The sequence below is a fragment of the Mytilus galloprovincialis genome, chromosome 8 (genome assembly GCF_965363235.1).
Source record: "Mytilus galloprovincialis chromosome 8, xbMytGall1.hap1.1, whole genome shotgun sequence".
Taxonomy (NCBI): domain Eukaryota; kingdom Metazoa; phylum Mollusca; class Bivalvia; order Mytilida; family Mytilidae; genus Mytilus; species Mytilus galloprovincialis.
The window spans coordinates 85,180,919-85,197,982 of record NC_134845.1 but is presented as its reverse complement, the minus strand read 5'-3'; the positions used below and the strand labels follow the sequence as shown (position 1 = coordinate 85,197,982).

At 33.2% G+C, this 17,064-nt stretch overlaps 1 protein-coding gene across 1 annotated transcript; it reads right to left on the bottom strand.

Annotated features, from left to right (window-relative positions):
• Positions 1-4,294: 4,294 nt before the first annotated feature.
• On the bottom strand, positions 4,295-16,804 carry LOC143043806 (uncharacterized). The gene is made up of 10 exons (XM_076215987.1): positions 15,718-16,804; positions 15,058-15,186; positions 14,613-14,741; positions 13,711-13,842; positions 10,777-10,929; positions 8,231-8,374; positions 7,059-7,199; positions 5,506-5,634; positions 4,634-4,762; positions 4,295-4,311 (listed from the first exon to the last, which is right to left on the bottom strand). The coding sequence occupies exons 1-10, from the start codon at positions 15,794-15,796 to the stop codon at positions 4,295-4,297; spliced, it is 1,182 nt and encodes a 393-aa protein (XP_076072102.1). The 5' UTR covers positions 15,797-16,804.
• Positions 16,805-17,064: the final 260 nt, after the last annotated feature.

Sequence of the window (17,064 nt, the reverse complement as noted above, 5' to 3'; positions counted from 1 at the left end):
AGACCAAAGAAAACACAGCAACATTAAATGATAAGACCCGATTGGGTATCGTCATAGGAAATTATTACTGTGGATCCATTGTTGTAAGAAAACAACCAGTAGCAATTTTAAGGAAAACACTTCGGTGTTATTAAAAATTCTCAAACACACAGTTGTGCATCTTTCCCTTAGCAAAAGTTTGAGTTTATTAACATGAAAATCGTTAATAAAGGAAATCAGGCGAAGTTTCGGGTGTATATTTTTTATACTACAAAGTCTTCTCTGATCAAATACCTGATAATAGTTATCAAAGGTACCAGGATTATAATTTAGTACGCCAGACGTGCGTTTCGTCTACATAAGACTCATCAGTGACGCTCATATCAAAATAATTATAAAGCCAAACAAGTACAAAGTTGAAGAGCATTGAGGATCCAAAATTCCAAAAAAAATGTGCCAAATACGGCTAAGGTAATCTATGCCTGGAATAAGAAAATCCTTAGTTTTTCGAAAAATTCAAATTTTGTATACAGGAAATTTATGAAAATGACCACATTATTGATATTCATGTCAACACCGAAGTGTTGACTACTGGGCTGGTGATACCAACGGGGACGAAACGTCCACCAGCAGTGGCATCGACCCAGTGGTGTAAATAGTTATCAAAGGTACCAGGATTATAATTTAGTACGCCAGACGTGCGTTTCGTCTACATAAGACTCATCAGTGACGCTCTTTTCGTGTCCTTTAAGACTTAAGCTCCTCAAGTATTCATAAAATCTTGTCTTCAATTTTATGGTACTGCCGTTGTTTATCATCTTAATAACGTGTTATATTATTCTTTTATTTGTCTTTATTAATAATACTTTTACTGTTAAGTCGGTTTTTTTTAGATATCCTTTTTGACTTAACTCTGTGCTTATGTATCACATCATACTTTGAACGACAAAATTATTTTATGATGTGACTCTGTACCTATGTATCTTGTCATACTTTGAATGACAAAATTATTTTATTTATTAATAGTACTTTTACTGTTAACCCACTTTTTGTGATATACATTTGACGTGACTCTGTACTTATGTATCCCGTCATACTTTGAACCACACTATTATTTTATTTATTATTACTTTATACTGTTTAGTCAGTTTTTGTTATATATATTTTGTGTGACTGTAATTATGCATCCCGTCATAATTTGAACGACAAAATTATTTCATGTCTACCTGTGCGAATTTCGAACGCCCAATTTTACACTAGTACTCAAAACCCTCCTTCCTTGATGGGTGCACTTTACATAGACAAATAAAATCGTAAAATATAATCAAAATGAGGATGTTCATTTGATGTGTGCTTCTTTGTTACATTTGTAGTTTCTATAGTGATTAATATGATAACACAATGTTGACTGCTGTACCCCTATTTTTGACATTTTTAACTATTGTGTCTGTTTGTTTTGTTCAAGCATCGGTGACAATATAATGGAATGTGATACGACAGTCATACAAGTGAGAGGTTTAGCTAGCTATAAAACCAGGTTCAATCCACCATTTTCTACATTTGAAAATGCCTGTACCAAGTCAGGAATATGACAGTTCTTGTCCATTCGTTTTTGTTGCGTTTTGTTATTTGATTTTGCCATGTGATTATAAACTTTCCGAATTGATTTTCCTCTGAGTTCAGTATTTTTGTAAGTTTACTTTTTGATTGATGGTCTCTGATAAAAGTATATCCAGAAAAGTGCTTCATTTATCAAGTGATATTTTCGTTTTCTTAAAACATTTTATAATCCACAATTGGTGCATATAAGAAGTGTATGCAATAAATGACGTCATTATCAAACACTGACCACCTAGCTCATTATGCTCTCAGTGACTAGCAGTATCGAAAAAAGTTAAAAAAAAAAAAATACTGAACTCAGAGGAAAATTAAAAACGGAAAGTCTATAATCAAATGTCAAAATCAAAAGCTATAACACATCAAACGAAGGGATAATAACTGTCATCTCATTAACTAGGCATTTATGTAGAAAATGGTTGATTAAACCTAGCTTGATTGCTTACTAAACGTCACATGCATGACCGTCTCATTACTTTTGGAAACGAAAATAAAACTTTATAAAACTTAAAAGTAATTGAGGTTACCAACTCCCTCAACCCAAATTTAACTTATCTGGATTTTACTTGTCTTTGTGGGTCCCTTTCGATCATAAAACATCTTAAGTATGCAAATGCAAGTATTTATGACACTTTATGCTGTTATATCAATACAATTTAAAAAACATCTGACAGGATATCCCTGAAAGGTTAGTTTTGCTGAACAAAACAGGGAAATTGTTCAGTAAATAGTAATCGATTGATAGTTTGACATGTTTTCGTCCACTACAGATCATAACAGTATTTAATATCTTTATTTTCCGGAAAATGTTATTCACCTGTTTCACTTTGAATTTTTTAGTTGACCAAGTTGACCTAATGATGATCGATATAAACATTGAGGCAATTCGACTAAATTATATTCATTGTAATGTTTTATCCTTGATGTGACTTTTTGTAGTGATTATGTTCCAGACCGTATGAGTATTTGGACCGTACGCGTACGGTCTGGACCGTATGCGTACTTTTACAAAATACTCATACGGTCGGACCGTACGTGTACGGTCTGACTAATAATAAGAAGTTGGTGAAGTTTATCTCTTGTATAAAGCATGTCGATCAGTAATAGTTAACATTAATTGAATAAAATCACTGATATGGAAGATATCGAAAGTAAACATAATGTGAGAGAACAACTGTTTTCGAATATTTAGCAACTTTACAAAGAAATGCAAATGCAAAGGAACATGCATATAAGCTGCAAACATTTAAATGTAAAAAATATTACGTTACTTGTGGAAGCAAGCGTCATCTTGGGCGAGAGTCCCACAATATATAGGATTCAGATATATAATTAAAATACTATTTAATTTCAATTGTTCGTTTGTCCATCTAATTGTAATAATAACAATTTGTATACCTAAAAAAAAAGATTGTGATAAATGTGTATGTTTAGCTCGTACTGGACCATATGCGTATACTCATACGGCCCAACGTACGCGTGTCGCCTAGGGCGGGAATATCTTTACATACTTACAATTTCCGTTAGCGCCATGTGTCACGTAGGGCGGGAATATCTTTACATACTTACAACTCCCGTTAGCGCCATGTGTCGCGCGAATATCTTTACATACCAGGAGACAATTACATCACCCCTAGTTTTTTGGTGGGGTTCGTGTTGTTTATTCTTTAGCTTTCTATGTTGTGTCTTGTGTGTTGTTAGTTTGACTTTTTCATTTTTAGCCATGGCGTTGTCAGTTTGTTTTAGATTTATGAGTTTGACTGTCCCTTTTGTATCTTTCGTCCCTCTTTTACAGATTATAATAAACCACCAATAAAAAACCTTGAAAAAGTATGTATACATAATGGGACAACAATTAACAGTAACACAGCACTAAATTTACACAACTACAAAGACAAAATTGTGTGTCTAAACTTTGTTAACATCTTAAGTCATATCATGGTTTGCATATACACATGAAATCAACAACACATTCACCCCACAAATAAATATATACAGTGCTAAATTATCCAAATTTCCATGAATAAGTTTATAATATCCCCGAAAAATATAAGAACATATATATACGGTGACCTATCAATTTGCACTATCTTTTGCTGCAGATAAAGGCATATTAATCCTACTCTTTTTGAAAATAAAATTAATTATCCCCGAAATGTATGCTGCATTGCTTTATGTTTTTATTCAATCTTTTTTCAGGAAAATTACTGGTAAAGTTGTTGGATGTTTACTTTTTGTGAACATGCTGTTGATTTTAAGGTAATTGTAACTATAGAACGAAAAAGTCAAAGGAAATGATGATGGTCTCCTAATATTGAACAGACATCTAAAATGCGCTTTTTGATTGATGTATCCCCATTTGTGACATATTTACTTGTTCTATAGATATAAGAAGATTAGTTCTGTTTTCAATATAATGGAAATTTATGCTACTGTCATTCAAGTGAGAAGTTTAGCTTGCTATACAATTATGCTCAATCTACCATTTTCTTCATAAAAAAATCGTGTACCAATTCAGGACTATGACCATTCGTTTAATTTGTTTGAGCTTTTGATTTTGACATCAAACCACAATGTGGAAAACATAGAACCACAACAACGATTAAATTGTAATCAAAATTCACATGTGTATATCTTTATTTGACGAAAAGATCCTTCCTTAGGCTTTTACTTTACAACCGTCCTCGTGTCGTTCTTACTATTTGAACCAAGCAGCTGAAATAAATGATATAATAGAGATTAACAAAATTGTAATTTGTTTCATGTCACCTCAAAAACGTTTAATTTTATCCCCGGATCAGATCGTGTAATGTTAAATCAGTACCAGGAATATGACAGTTGTTATCCATTCGTTTGATGTGTTTCAGCTTTTGATTTTGACATTTGATAAGGGACTTTCCTTTTTTGTATTTTCCTCGGAGCTCAGTTTTTTTTTGTGATTTTACTGTTGAAACCTAGCGAGGGAAGAACAAAAAAAAATAGAAAATTTGCAGATTTAACATTGTTGTGGTGATATTTACATATACTTTCTATTTACCTTTGCAAAATTCATCATCCTCATCACTGCCATCCGCACAATAAACTTCCTTTCCATCACACAAAGATGAGAAAGGAAAACAATGGATACCATCTCTACATTTAGTGAAGCCAGATGCACAATTTCTCTCTACAATGAAAGAACTATAATTCTGATTAAAGAAAATGATTAGATTTCTTTTTAAAAATTAAACATAGTATGGAAATGATGTGTAGGAAAATCGATTATTTTAACGATATTTAATAACGATAAATACAATCATAGTGGTGTAACCTGTGTAAGAGGGTTTAACTAAATGATATAACGATAAGTACAATCATAGTGCTGTAGCCTGTGTAAGAGGGTTTTAACTAAATGAACGTTTTGTCTTGTATACCGTGCTGGTATTTGGCATAACGTTTTGTTTTGAATTCCGTGCTGGTATTTGGCATAACGTTTTGTCTTGTATACCGTGCTGGTATTTGGCATAACGTTTTGTCTTGAATTCCGTGCTGGTACTTGGCATAACGTTTTGTCTTTTTTTGGTTATATCCAATCTTTTACGTTTGTATTATGTTTTACACTTCTAAATACCTGGTATCGAGCATTGCTAAAGATTATCTTCCCTTCTTTTCGTACAGAATGCAATGTATTTTTGTCATAAGAAACATACAAAGGCCATTAACAGTAAAGTATCGACGACTTTTATTATTTGTTTTTTCGTTTATTTTCATGTTGAACATAGGCTTCTGTAGTCTCTTTAATATTTCCGAAAGATGATTGATTTTGCCATTTTAAACATCTGTTTTGTCTCTCCAATCTTTTAGGTTTTGTTTTCGGCAATTGTTGTGCTTTAAAATCAAACTTGTAAGACTAATGTACAAAACTCATACCTTTGCAGAAATCTTCATTTTTATCGCTACCATCTGGACAAAAGTGCCTCCGTCCATCACAAAGGGACACATCGGGGAAACAATGAATACCATCCATACATTTAGAGTGCCCCGAAGCACATGCATGTACTGTAATGAAACGTTTGTAATTGTAACAACAGTTTCCTGAATTACTGAAGCCAAGTGCGACGTTGCTAATTTAAGGTTTTCGTTTGAATGGTTTTACACTTGTAATTTTGGGGCCCTTCATAGCTTGTTGTTTGGTGTGAGCCAATTTTTATTTACTTGATTTCAATTATGACAATATTTGTCCTGAACTACTGAGTCTAAGTGGAACGTTGCTGATTTAAGGTTTTCTTTAAGTTGCATCATTATTTTTAACGTTTTGATTAACCTCATCAAAATTTTTTTTAAATGTAAACAAGCTGCTGTGATGAATGAGATATTCTGATATGACGTGCTTCTTTCGCTTTTGTAAACAACATCGTGACAGAATTCTCGATATATCTATACTTAGCGCAGACTCAGAGAGACATAATAATGGATGTTACAATATACGTCCCACGTAAATCCACATGTGTCCGAGACTATTTACCAACGCTTTACCGATAAATTGAAATTAGACTACAAAAACTTTAATTCTTATTTGAATGCATAAAAGAAAAAAATTAGAAATCTACAAATCAAAAAAGAATAAAATTCCGCTAAAGTTCAAGATTGCTTTTGGTGCATTTAAGTCATTTCAAAATATGACGTCATACATATGAAAATGCTGAAGCTGGAGGTTTTTCTGTTACCATTGAAATTCGTATACTATTACATTAAAATGATTCTTTGAAGTAGGTGTTGTTTTTTTATTTATTCTAATGTTTTATTTGCATGTTTACAAATTTCAGCAAGTCAACATGGCTGCTCCTTAGATACGAAATGCCATCTTAGGATTTGATCATAAATTACGAGAAAAACATTAAGATTAAAAAAAACAAATGTTCGGTTTAAGAATTAAAAGAATAAAGTTGATTTTTTTCTATCGGTTATTTACGAAGTTATTCCTGCAAGCTACAGCTAGATTTATTAGAAAGTTTAAGCTTTGTCTAACAGGGAGTAAAAACGAACAGCAGCACATACGGCATTCCCACCTTCGCTTCAGTTTTTAAATGACCGTATTTTTCCTATAAAAATTGAAATAATTCATGGAAGGCATACAATTGTTGGAAATTAACACATGACCTGGGCCGTGATATTCGAATTTTATCCTGAGAGTTAGCATGGTTAGCGAGGGATAAAATTAACGCATATGACGGCCCTGGCAATGTGTAAATTTACAACAAGTGTATGGCTTCCATGAATTATTTCATAATCAGACATGTATATGCTTTTATAGTAATTTAAAATTCAATGCGTTATTTCTTTAATGAAAGTTTATTCATTGGTACTTTGAACAATGCCTAATGTAAACAAAGATTTTAATACTCTTCATAAGTCTGCAATTTACTCTTTTTTACTTTCGGAAAGCGAATTTTAATTTATGAAGTAATTTAGAAATTTATTACATTTACAAAACTCAGGATCCTCATCACTGTTATCAGCACAATCAATTTTAGAATACCACTTGGTTCCGTCACACAGATGCTTGCGATTGATACACTGGATACCGTCTCGACATTTCACATAGCCGTTGTCACACTCGTGTACTAAAAAGATAAATACAGCAAACAAAATTGAGTAAGACCCTTACTGCAACTAAACTTAACTTGCATCTCACTTTATTTTTTTTATATATAAACCATATATATATTTGGTACTCATCAGCAAATCCGTATGGTAAAGTTCTGAACCATAACTAGCTCATATCAAATGTGTCGACTGAGGCTTTTCACCAATTGAAAATTTCCTTGAGATCCAGATTCGTTTGAACACCACAGTTCTAGTTTTATGTCAATTATGTGTACTTGCTTATTAGACAAAAAAACTTTCAAGTCTAGTTTAATTAATTGATAATGTCGCATGCCGTAAAAAATAGACCACGCGTGATTAATCAAAAGCATTTGTTCACAATATAGAAAAAAACAGATTCACATAACAAGTATTTCGAAATTTTTTCATGTATATCTAAATATTTATCAAATTATTAATCAAATAATTGATTCCGAGTTTATGGAAAGCCTGAATGTAGTTTTGTTGTATTCCATTGCATCTTTCTTATTCAGTAGTAGTCAATGGTAGTTGTATTTACATTACCATACTTTGTTCTTTCATTGTGTATGTACCTCCCCATCTTGAGGGATACAAAAACGAGGAAAATAACAGATTTCTTTTTCAATTGCACAATTCTTGTGTTAAAAAAAATAATAATGTGGCAGCTAGCAGCACTTGAAAAGTAAACAAGTTGTCATCTTTTGATTACCACGAGAAGACGAATTGCGCTGTAAAAGGATATGCTTTTATTTTTGATTCGAGCGTCACTGATGAATCTTTTGTAGACGAAACGCGCGTCCGGGGTATATATATAATTTTAAGCCTGGTTTCTATGATGAGTTTATTTTTTGTCTTTAACCTTTCGAGATTTTCGGAACGTCTGAGTCGTATACAGATTAACATTTATTCAGACATTTCATTAAAATGGCTGCTGAAATACGACGTTGAACAGCGGTATTCTAATGTTTCCGTTATTTGTTACCTAAATCAGATAATTAAGAAAATAAAAAAGACAGAAAGAACATACCCCTACAGAATGCCGGATCTTCATCACTCCAATCGTTACAGTTAAACATGGTACCCCTTCTACTTCCACCATCGCATAATCCCCACAAAGGAAAGCATTCATTACCATCACGACATTTCATATAGCCTTCCCCGCACGTCTGGTCTGTTTTCAAAGTAATGTAAGAGACAGATTAAGGAAAGCATTCATTACCATCACGACATTTAATATAGCCTTCCCCGCATGTCTGGTCTGTTTTCAAAGTAATGTAAGAGACATATTAAGGAAAGCATTCATTACCATTACGACATTTAATATAGCCTTCCCCGCATGTCTGGTCAGTTTTCAAAGTAATGTAAGAGACATATTAAGGAAAGCATTCATCACCATCACGACATTTAATATAGCCTTCCCCGCATGTCTGGTCTGTTTTCAAAGTAATAGAAGAGACAGATTAAGGAAAGCATTCATTACCATTACGACATTTAATATAGCCTTCCCCGCATGTCTGGTCTGTTTTCAAAGTAATGTAAGAGACATATTAAGGAAAGCATTCATTACCATCACGACATTTAATATAGCCTTCCCCGCATGTCTGGTCTGTTTTCAAAGTAATGTAAGAGACATATTAAGGAAAGCATTCATTACCATTACGACATTTAATATAGCCTTCCCCGCATGTCTGGTCTGTTTTCAAAGTAATGTAAGAGACATATTAAGGAAAGCATTCATTACCATCACTACATTTAATATAGCCTTCACTGCATGTCTGGTCTGTTTTCAAAGTAATAGAAGAGACAGATTAAGGAAAGCATTCATTACCATCACGACATTTAATACAGTCTTCACTGCATGTCTGGTCTGTTTTCAAAGTAATGTAAGAGACATATTAAGGAAAGCATTCATTACCATCACGACATTTAATATAGCCTTCCCCGCATGTCTGGTCTGTTTTCAAAGTAATAGAAGAGACATATTAAGGAAAGCATTCATCACCATCACGACATTTAATATAGCCTTCACTGCATGTCTGGTCTGTTATCAAAGTAATAGAAGAGACAGATTAAGGAAAGCATTCATTACCATGACGACATTTAATATAGCCTTCCGCGCATGTCTGGTCTGTTTTCAAAGTAATGTAAGAGACAGATTAAGGAAAGCATTCATTACCATCACGACATTTAATATAGCCTTCACCGCATGTCTGGTCTGTTATCTAAGTAATAGAAGAGACAGATTAAGGAAAGCATTCATCACCATCACTACATTTAATATAGCCTTCACCGCATGTCTGGTCTGTTTTCAAAGTAATAGAAGAGACAAATTAAGGAAAGCATTCATTACCATCACGACATTTAATATAGCCTTCCGCGCATGTCTGGTCTGTTTTCAAAGTAATGTAAGAGACAGATTAAGGAAAGCTTTCATAACCATCACGACATTTAATATAGCCTTCACCGCATGTCTGGTCTGTTATCAAATAATAGAAGAGACAGATTAAGGAAAGCATTCATTACCATCACGACATTTAATATAGCCTTCACTGCATGTCTGGTCTGTTATCAAAGTAATAGAAGAGACATATTAAGGAAAGCATTCATTACCATCACGACATTTAATACAGCCTTCACTACATGTCTGGTCTGTTATCAAAGTAATAGAAGAGACATATTAAGGAAAGCATCCATTACCATCACGACATTTAATATAGCCTTTACTGCATGTCTGGTCTGTTATCAAAGTAAGATAAAAGACAGATTAAGGAAAGCATTTATTACCATAACGACATTTAATATAGCCCTCACTGCATTGCTGGTCTGTTATCAAAGTAATAGAAGAGGCAGATTAAGGAAAGCATTCATTACCAACACGATATTTAATATAACCTTCACTGCATGGCTGGCCTGTTATCAAAGTAATATATTGAATAAATTAATAAATTGGTTTACATCGTTATTTCTCATTGTTGAAGGTCGTACGATGACCTATAGATATTAACGTCTGTGTTATTTGATCTCTTGTGAAGATTCGTTTCATTGGATATCATACCACATCTTTTTTTATATTCATGCACTTTGCAGTAGAGGAAAGTGGAATTCTTAATGGCATTTATATTAAAAAAAGAGGGACGAAAGATACCAGAGGGACAGTCAAACTCAACGATTGAAAATAAACTGACAACGCCATTGCTAAAAATAAAAAGACAAACAGACAAATAATAGTACAGAAGACACAGCATAAAAAACTAAAGACTAAGCAACACGAACCCTACCAAAATCTAGGGGATCTCAGGTGCTTCAAACGGGTAAGCTGATTCTGCTCAACATGGGGCACCCGTCAATTTGCTTATGTTATTACAAAACCGGTTAATAGTCTAATTCGGTAGTACGGAACATATCCGATATCAGCCGGGAAACGGAAGTTCCATAACGGTCAACTTACTCGTAATGGCGTAAAATACGAAGGGCTGAAATCAAACTTCACCATTTGGAACTCCTGGTTTAATAGCTTCCTTGTGGGCAGCAGTCCTTTACTAAGGAAATCATGATAGATCAAATGATACATACTTTTACAAAAATCTGGGTCCAGGTCACTTTCATCCTTACAATACGCAGGGACACCATTACATAAGCTATTTGCGTTGAAACATTGTTTTCCGTCCCGACATTTCCTCCAACCATTCCAGCCATCCCAACCATCAAATTCAGGACAACTTTGTTCTGTAATTAGTTTTACAAATACTTATATCAAAAAGTAAAACAACAAAAATACCGAACTGCGAGGAAAATTCTTATGTAGAAAATGATGGAGAAAGCATGGTTTAACAGCTGGCTAACTCTCTCATTTGTATGACAGTCACATACAATTTTATCATTTTTTACTTGAAATTTGATATTCTATATAAGTTTACAATAAAACGAATATAATTTGGCTTTAAGTGTTCGTTATGAATTAAGATGAATTAACTTAAGGATTTCGGATGCATAGACATTTATACAAATATATTTCTCAATATTTTTAACAACCCGTTACCTCCTTTCTATCATTTCTTTTTCTTTTTACGTTACTCTAGAGCTAGCTCAAAGTAAGTAGATTTTGAGACAGGGCTATGAATCAATCAAATTAAGGTCATCACTCAACAAATTTTACGGTCGTCATCATGAGCTGATTGGCCATTATGTCAAAAGTGTGTCAGAAATCATATCTGATATTCTTGCACAGTCATAATAACCTTCCATCATTACCGAACTGAACAAAGAGATAACAAGACTGGTGCTGTATACGGTGCAGGAAATTTTACCCTACCGGAGAACTTGATTTCACTCCCGGTTTTAGCGGAATTCGTGTTGTTTCTTATTTATCATTTATAACTGTTGATGTAAATGTCCTTTGGTTTTGTGAGACTTTGTTTACTCCTTGGTTTTGATTGTTATTGTCTTTAGTTGCACGACAATCTGATTTTTTACACGTTTTATCAGATATTATAACATTAAATCGATTAAAATTTATTACGGATTGATCCTCTCATCAGGATAGATACATCATTCTGCGAGTAACCCTCTTTCAAAAATCCAGTTCCGCCGCTGAGAATAGCCGGCATCAAATACTCTTACGAAAATAAAAAAAAAATTTGAACTTATAATCAAGAAAGGTCCACAATAAAACACTCATAGCCATCTAATTGTGGTCAAACTATCATAACTTACCTAACAATTTCAGTTTTTTAAACAATTACTTGTTAAATTTGATGAATTTTTAAGAAATGAAAGAACGTTCAAAATCGTGTCTTTCAAATAAAAGAGTCCTTTCCATAGACCTGCAATCCAACAGAAACACTACAAACCTAATGTTAGTAAAAGAGGGACGAAAGATACCAGAGGGATAGTCAAACTCGTAAATCGAAAAAAAAAAACTGACAACACCTGGCCAAAAATGAAAGAAGACAAACACCGTGCTTTTCCATGTCGGTTTACGATATTCGAATATCGGTAAATGAATGTCGTCATAACTTAAAACACCGTTCTCTTGAGTAACTTTCATCTAGTTCGGAGTTTAACTTTCGAATAATTAAACACGCTCCCTCATGCAAAGCTCTGATTTCTTTCACGGATTTGGCTATACATTTTGGACCTTTTGGATTATAGCTCTTCATCTTTAATATCAACTTTGGATTTTAAATATTTTGGCCACGAGCATCACTGAAAAAACATGTTTTGTCGAAATGCGCATCTGGTGCTGAAAAATTGGTACCGTTAATGTTATAATTGCAGAACTGGCAGTAGTTTAATAATGAGTGTGCCTTTTCACAAAACTTTGTTGTTTTTTTTTGTATATATGAAATGGCATACTCTAAATGGATGTCTTATATTTAGATGTCTGATCTATACTATGGTATAACGATAGTATCAACTTTAAGAAAACTATTAGATTAATTTTTTTGGATGATGAGGAGGACTTACATTTTAAACAAGCAACATTCCAGCAATTTTGTTTGAGAATATAAAAAGCAACATATGTTAAAATCAGGACAGTATTAATATACATGGAATTGCACGAGGTCGCACGATCACCAAATTCATTCATAATTCCAAACGGCGACTGTAGATCATTTTTTCATATAGTTCTGTTAGTGAAATAATCATAATGAAAGCTTGTAGCTCTAGCATTAAATTCAGGAACCTGTTATGTGTACCCTTGTATATTACCATTGAAAAAAAAAGAAACATTTGAACACGTATGATCATAACGTCATGTCTTTGTGTAACGTTTACGTTGACGCTTTTCGACAATCTTGCAAAATTTCACATGTTAAAAAGGAAAATAAAATATTTAAAAAATCAGCATAAGATTTTTTTCTTTTCTGAAATATTAAAATACCGAATAATTTCAATATAAATATCAATGCGTTCGTTTGATATTTATTCTAGTGAATGTTTCACTTGGCTTTAGATGATTTTGGCTATTTATTTTAGGTATTTTTTTATATATATAGCTGTTCAACGGTTTCGATACTTATTCATCTTCGGATTTCATATGTTTGGCTTTTCTGGTGAAGCTATATCCAGAAAAGCGCTTCGGACGCAAGAAATTATTAAACGTGTTGTTTTCAATATTTTACATCACTGGATCGATACCTCTGCTGGTGGACTATCAGTACCCGGGGTATCATCAGCTTAGTAGTCAGTACTTCGTTACTGACATGATTTAACAAACTTTACTAAAATCGTCCGTTTATACATTTTGAAATTATCAAGAAACTAAGGTTTCAACTCCCTCAGGCAAAATTGGATTTAGATGAATTTGGCTATTTATTTTAGGTATTTTTGACATGTAGCTCTTCAACGGTGTCGGTACTTATACATCTTCGGATTTCAAATGTTTGGCTTTGAGCGTTCTGGAAGAAGATAAATCCAAAAAAGCGCTTCGGACGCAAGAAATTATTAAACGTGTTGTTTTCAATTTTTCAATAGAAGAGTAACTTGTACCTAAAATTTACTCACGTTTACAGAACTCTGGGTCTTCGTCACTATGGTCTGGACAATTATATGTTCCTGCACGATCACAGAGCCATTGAGACATGAAACAGTGTACACCATCCCTACACTTAGTGTAACCAGGCTCACAATTTTGATCTATTACAAAAACAGATACTCAAATGAATGGTTTTACACTAGTTAGGGCATTTTATAGCTTGCTGTTCCGTTTGAGCCTAAGCTCCGGATTGAAGACGGTATTTTAATATCTTAGAGGTTATTCTTAGTTTGTAACCTGAATGGAGAGTGGCCTTATTGGTACTCACACCTCATCTTCATATACTGTTGAGTCATAAGTATTCGTCGGATACCAATTTTCGTGGATTTCTTGGACACAGGGACAAAACGAATTGAAATGATCAACGCTATGCAAATTTTTCTAAAGAAATGCATGTTAACTTTGTCAAAACTACGAATTCAAATATCCATGATTATGCAAGTTTTCCTCATTCCACAAAAATTGGTACCCACGAAAATAAATGAATCCACAGTTATCCAGATACTTAAATTCCCCAAACTGAATGGCCACAGGTACAAAGAGGGTAACATAATAATTTATCTAACTATACATAAAGTCAAATACAGACAACAATGATAAAACAAATAGAAAAAAACCATTATAATTACATAACGAGTGCTATTCATTTTTTAAATGCAAATATTCTACAAAGGAAATAGCTTTCTGACACCTACATTAATAGACAAATACAATATATATTAAATTCATCAATAAACATTTACGAAATACTGATAACTTTTAATATCAGTAATCCAGATTCAAATGGCAACATTTGCATGTCGATCTTATCGGTTGTATTTTCCCATCCTACATACATATGTATCAAATGATATAAAAGTTCAGCCCTTACCTCTACAAAAGTCAGGATCTTCGTCACTTTGATCAAGGCAGTAAGTGTTATCCCCATCACACAGATCTCGTAATGGGAAACATTGGATGCCATCTCTACATTTAGCATGAGTAGAAGGACAAATCTGTGCTGTATTGTATACAATTAATTATGTAATGATACAAACTAAATCGTTTCACCTTACTGACAGACAGCATCGTAAATTTAATGATAGATCATATCAGGAATATAAGCGGCATAATTGAAGAAATATTTTGTGTTTTGTCGTATTGCCAAGCAGGCTGTTTGCGAAAATGCATAACATTAATATCAGTGGTACAACCTTTTGCATTAGCGACAATCTATACGCGAGAATCACTTACTACTTCATTTAGACATTAAATAAGTATTTCAAACAGATCAAAAGTTTAATGAATCGTTATTGCCTCGTTTTATTTATAACTACCTCTGCAGAACTCAGGATCTTTGTCACTACCATCTTTACAGAGCGCTGCCGTACCATCACATAATGATGTAAGAGGGAAGCATCGAATCCCGTCCCTACAACGGATATAATTATCCGGACAACGTCTTTCTATTTGAGAAAAACATAATTGATGAAATACCGATATATAGTTCTAGATATTAAACTTATTTTAAATCAGTTTTTTAACCACAATTTTACGGTAACTAAATATCTCTTTTTAAATCTTAGGATTGTTTTATATTTTCAGTACTTAACAGGTAAACTGCTGTTTTGATAAGAAGAAAAGGACAAAATATAAGTCTTCATGATTTATTAATGAAATTGAGGATTACACGTCCTTTGAACACACATAACAGAAAGATAGTCAAAGTGGTAAACAATTAATGTTAATCGGACTACTTTTTTATCATCTAATAATTTCAAAGTTTACAATACTTCTGAATCGAGATTCTTTTTCCGATTAAAGTGTCCAAATACAATTCTGAGCGCGTACGCATGTACGTTATGGACTTAATTTCTTGATTGGTCTACATTAATGGTATTTCTATCCCTAAAATGAATATGACTGCAATTAAAAGAGAAAAAAAATGTTGGTCGTTTTCATGAGACAAAGTTCACATTTTTATAATTCATACAAACCTGCAGCGTCCACACTACTTTTCAAAATGCAACTGTTCATAAAAACGAGAAAAGCGTAGTATACGAATTTCAGTGTCATGTTTGCAACCTAAAAGATAACACTGAAATGTCGGTACACTTGTTAAAAGAAAAAAACATAAAAAATACCGAATTCCATGGAAAACTTTCTAAGTTTGTAATCAAATCGGAAATTCAATAGCTCAAACACATGAAACGAACGGATAACAACTGTCAAATTCCCGACTTGGAAGAGGCATTTTCTTATACATTATGTTTTTATATGAGCTTTTGGTGCATGGAAGTATTGTAATATATATTTATTTTGCATTGTGAGTTAAAGGTTGTAATCCACACATCTACCTTGGTTTTTTTGTTTTTATCTGTATCTGTATCTGTATAGTACTGGAAATGAACTCAAAATACTGAGTAAAATTTATCCAGGAAGTTTGTGTGCGCCCCTGATGTAACTAGTGGCGCGATATAACTGCCTTAAAACTTTCCACAGTTCAATTACAGTTCTTGGCTGTATTTGGTAGTAAGTTCCAATAAATGATAGTTGTGGAAAAAACTAATTTTTATAATTGTCAGTATTTGTTGGTAAAAGTTTTATTTGTTTCACGTTTGAAGTTCTGGATGGTCTATTATTGAATTATATGTGTTGTTCAGTGGGGATGACTACCAGGTCGTTCACTATTTTGTATTTTGTTATAAAGTTTGACCCAAGAAATTAACAGCCTTCGTATTTTAAGGGTAAATAATTACATCAGATGTATGTTTCATTATAACATTGTATAATACTTTATTCTGATTGGCTAATTGAACATCACATGTTATTCCTTCAGCAATTGCATACCTCAATAAAAGTTATCCAACATGATAACACGTGGTCACACTATAAAGTGTACAGGTGAACTAAATTAAAAAATATATACAATTCGTGTTTCTGTGATCATAGCTAAAAAATGTAATTATAAGTATTGAATGCTTCTTTTTGTAACTTTATAGGGTTGTAAAAGCGTTGACCGCTTCTGCGCTTCATACAAAATGTACTTCGGTCAACGCTTTTACACCCCTATGAAGTTACAAAAAGAAGCATTCAATTCGTAAATGTTAATCCGACAAAACAAGTACTTATTTTTGTTTATTAGGAAGCGACAGCACGCCTCCGGGTTTGGGATTTTCTGACTGAATAAAAACCCAATCGTGGCTTTGGGTGTTATCTACTCTTTTGTCGCATTGTTGTATTTTTACACATTTTGCGTTTCCATTCACAAGTATTGTTTTGTTACTGTACTGACATATCGCTTATTAGCATTACACTAGATTTCTTTTTTTTTTAAGTTACAG

Excerpts from the sequence above, each read along its gene's own strand:
- LOC143043806 (XM_076215987.1), bottom strand. The coding sequence starts at position 15,796 with ATGACACTGAAATTCGTATACTACGCTTTTCTCGTTTTTATGAACAGT. Across the intron at positions 10,930-13,710 it reads AGACCCAGAGTTCTGTAAAC|AACAAAGTTGTCCTGAATTT; the intron begins GTGAGTAAATTT and ends AACTAATTACAG. Across the intron at positions 5,635-7,058 it reads GGATCCTGAGTTTTGTAAAT|TACATGCATGTGCTTCGGGG; the intron begins GTAATAAATTTC and ends GTTTCATTACAG.